This window comes from Cryptotermes secundus, unplaced genomic scaffold, assembly GCF_002891405.2.
Source record: "Cryptotermes secundus unplaced genomic scaffold, Csec_1.0 scaffold546, whole genome shotgun sequence".
In the NCBI taxonomy this organism is placed as follows: domain Eukaryota; kingdom Metazoa; phylum Arthropoda; class Insecta; order Blattodea; family Kalotermitidae; genus Cryptotermes; species Cryptotermes secundus.
Window position 1 is genome coordinate 43333 of NW_019734970.1, and position 3805 is coordinate 47137.

General features: G+C 34.7%; 1 protein-coding gene across 1 annotated transcript in view; it reads left to right on the forward strand.

The window, feature by feature from the left end:
- LOC111869109 (mpv17-like protein) overlaps window positions 1-3805 on the forward strand; it is a 17094-nt gene that overhangs the window by 9257 nt on the left and 4032 nt on the right. The window contains exon 3 of the mRNA XM_023860333.2: window positions 600-694. Coding sequence (XP_023716101.1) covers window positions 600-694 — 95 coding nt within the window. The remainder of the gene's footprint in view (window positions 1-599; window positions 695-3805) is intronic.

Here is a 3805-nt window from a genome sequence, read left to right on the forward strand (position 1 = left end):
CATATATATATACATATGAAATTTAAATTCATATAATTATATCAGTAGATAAACTTGAAAATGATAAGCCATTTATATTTTAATTTTTTTTTTCAATTTTAGAATTTATAACCTATAATAAAGGTGTGTCTGAAATATCTTTGAGGGTGCATCATCATCATCATCAGGTAGTGACATGTATATTATGTCATTCATTAGAAAGCTGCTAAATTCTATTTTCAGCATACAATGGGAACCAAAATCACCACGCCAAAGATCTCATTGAACATGCAGGACTTTTGTTCCATAAGGTTGCCTACTCAAGGCACGATGTACCCTCACGGATGTTTGCCACACCATACAGCAGCGTGAACCTCATTAGGTTACATATATTTTATGATCACCCTGATGGATCTTGAAACTCAAACCATATTAGAGTTTTCTATACTTATATACGTTTTGGATACTGTAATTGAAAATCATTTGACTCTTTGTTTTTTTAATCATATATTTTAACATTTATCTATCTTCAGTTCAATTTGTACATATCCCCATGCCTTTAGTTACTTGTTTATGTTATGGGATCAATGTTGTTTTTGTTTTCCTGACCTTGTTTGCAGGTGAAAGATTCAGAACGTGAGCAGATTGACAAAGGATCCTTGGGCCGATACGCAATAATGGGGACATTAATTTACCCTAACATCTTATACATATGGTATTCATCATTTAGCAGTTTGTAAAATTTATTTGCATACTAAGCTATAAATCCTTATAAAATGGATTGGATTGACAAAACAGTAGATACAGGCCTGTAATTCTTATTCTTGAAACTTGGCTTTCGTTACCCCTGTTGATGTGTCATATTGGCTTTTGGGTTTCAACCACGGTATGACATGTGGTACCCTCAAAAGGGTTTCGATTTTCATAAATTACAAAAGGAGTTCCACCATGGCAAGACCATGTAACAGGCCTCCAACTTATTCTTGTATCATCTTCCTCTCTGCTTGCATTCTGTGAGAACCATTATATAGGTGTAAAATTGTTGACCTTTTGATTCTATTGTAGTTACTTAGCCTGTTAGCGTAGTGGTTGAGGCACTATGCTACAAGCCGGAAGGCCATGGGTTCAAGTCCTGATGAGGTTATTGGATTTTTTCAATTGACCTAATCCTTCCAGCTGCACTATGGCCCTGGGGTCGACTCAGCCTCTAACAGAAATGAGTACCAGGAATTAATTAAATAATTTTCCTCGGGAGTGAAGCGCAGCCAGCACATAAGGCTGACAACCTTACCGCCATCTTTGAGCCGATTGTCTAGATAATGTGGGACCCTCAACGTCTCACAACCCTATGGTTTTTTTAAGCCTGTCACTCGTCAGTCAATCAAACAGTCCAGTGATTTTATGCAGCAAAGCTTGTCTTTTTGACACCCACTGAATGACACTAACTTCACAGCAGAAAGGTCTGTCTCGATAAAGTTGTTGCTCAGCTGACATAAGAAGCTCTCTACTTTAAAGGAACCCAGAAATGCATTATTATTTTATTCTGGCCTGATCCTATAAAATACTGTTATTGTTATCCTTTAAGATCTCCTGATCAAACTTTGGTGATCATTTCTTTTTTCACTCATGCGTACAAACCCTGAAAAACTGATTACTGCATTTCACCCTAATAACCTGTGTATGTACATGGTTTCATTAAGTTCGTTTTATTATTCTACTCTCATTAGATTTCTGTTGTTCTTTGCTTTTGTTAAAACATATATTTTTAATGGTGTAATTCTGTTCTTTCAAATGGACTGATATTCTCATTGCTTGTACAGCTTGTGAGAGTTGCATGAATACTCGTGAAAATATTTTGTTTCAGCTTAAGAGTGGAAGGAAATCTATTCCATACAACTTTGGAACTGTCACGCACTATTCTGTGCTAGGACTGGGCATCTGTACTCATATCTATTATGAGATCTTTCTTCCCTCTTCTAACAGCAAACCAAAGCTTTCTTCAGTTCCTTGAGGTAGTGCTCCCATATGCCCTAATAAATCAGTTTCTTTTTAGGTATGTTTAGAAGGAAAGTTTTCAGAAACACCTGTAGGTTCTTCATATCATGCCTGTCTATCCCTGAGTAAGTGCCGAAAATTCTGAATCAGTATGCATAAAACTCAGTATGGCTGACATATACTAAACTCTGTTAAGCCATTATGGTTTATTTTGGGTACTAATTTTAAGGATCGGTTTACTAAAGGGTCTGAGTGAACGTTTATTTACATATGTTTAGTCCTTTTAAAGATTTTGATATTATCTTGATGCATGGCACTTCAGTGGTGCTCAGTTCAAATCTCAACTTGACAGCAGCTGTTTTGACTGAGGATTTTCATGATTTTCTCAGCCCCTCCAAGCAAATGCCTGGATAATACTGTCAGCTTAAAACATCTTTGAGGGGATGTCCTACCGTAAATAGGCTGAAGAGTCCTGTGTTCAACAGGATCTGAGTAGGTGATTTTGGTTCCCACCATGTGTTGCAAATAGAACCTAGTGACTTTCTAATGGTGATGTAATAATCTACATTGCTATTTGGGGTAAATTAGGCTATGGCTACTTCAGTCCAAATCTTTTCAGATTCATTATTTATATATCATCCTACCATCTGACACTATATAGTCTAAGGTACTGACATCATCATTAAATAAGCTATAAATACATAATTATTCTTCTGCTCCTCTTTTTCAAGTCCTTTCCATGTTTTTCTTCTTGTTTTTGTGGTTTCTTAACACATTTTTATGGTGTTATCATGGAAGTAATAGTCTCAAATGCTCAGGGACTTGGAAGAACTCCATTCACCTTTTGTCATGGAAGTATACGGGCAAATTCTTTTCCTGATTCCTTGAATCTTTATTTTCTCAAGGGTTAAGTTAGATGAATGCTGTTTTGCTCAAGATGATGTGTTCTGGTATGTAACCCCTGTTTACATCAAGGACCAACTCTATATACAAACTGAAAAATACCAATTAAAAGTCACAATTGGTAACTTCCTGAACAGCAGATTCTAGTGTATTTATATGGAAGTTATGTGATAATTTTTAAGAACTTATTTCAGATCTGTGACTTAATTATAGACAAAATCATGTACTATGGAAATACATTATCAAAATTTATTCTTAAAATGTTACACTGAATTATGAAACAGTACATAACAAAGAATATCTAAAACCTCTGCCATTGCAATTCTATTTTTTTCATATTTTTACAAAACTGAATATGAAGCTAGAAAGATTGCACATTCCTTTCTTTTTATGGTTATAATTATAATTAAGAACCATCTTACCACTTACAATAAATTTATTATAATCAGAATAATGTATGGATATAGTAAACCATATTATATTTAAGCATCCTGTTACACTCACACAATATATATGAGACAAACTCCGTCTTAAGTGCAACAATTTAATTGTAGTTCTTTCTTCTTCCCTTCCTCCACACTACATGTTTTGGCCCTAAATGGCCGTCATCAGGTGTGTATTCTTACGTAGCTACTACACTGCCCGTAGTTTAAAATTTAAAATCACCAGTCTTTCTAATTGTATGTATGTATAAAATCTTTGTTAATCTACACGCGTCAATTTGATTTCTAAAATTGATACTTTTTTTAAAACTTCTATTCAAATTAAAATGTCTATAAATTTACTGTTCTTTTTCTTTTTCCAAATTATTAAAAATTAAAATTTTCTCGGGGTACACGCCCTATGTCTATAGTGCTGCAGCGGCCACTTCTTGTTTTATTGCTGTTCAGGTATTGTTCTGTGTAGGGTCTCTCTGTGTGTGTCGCTG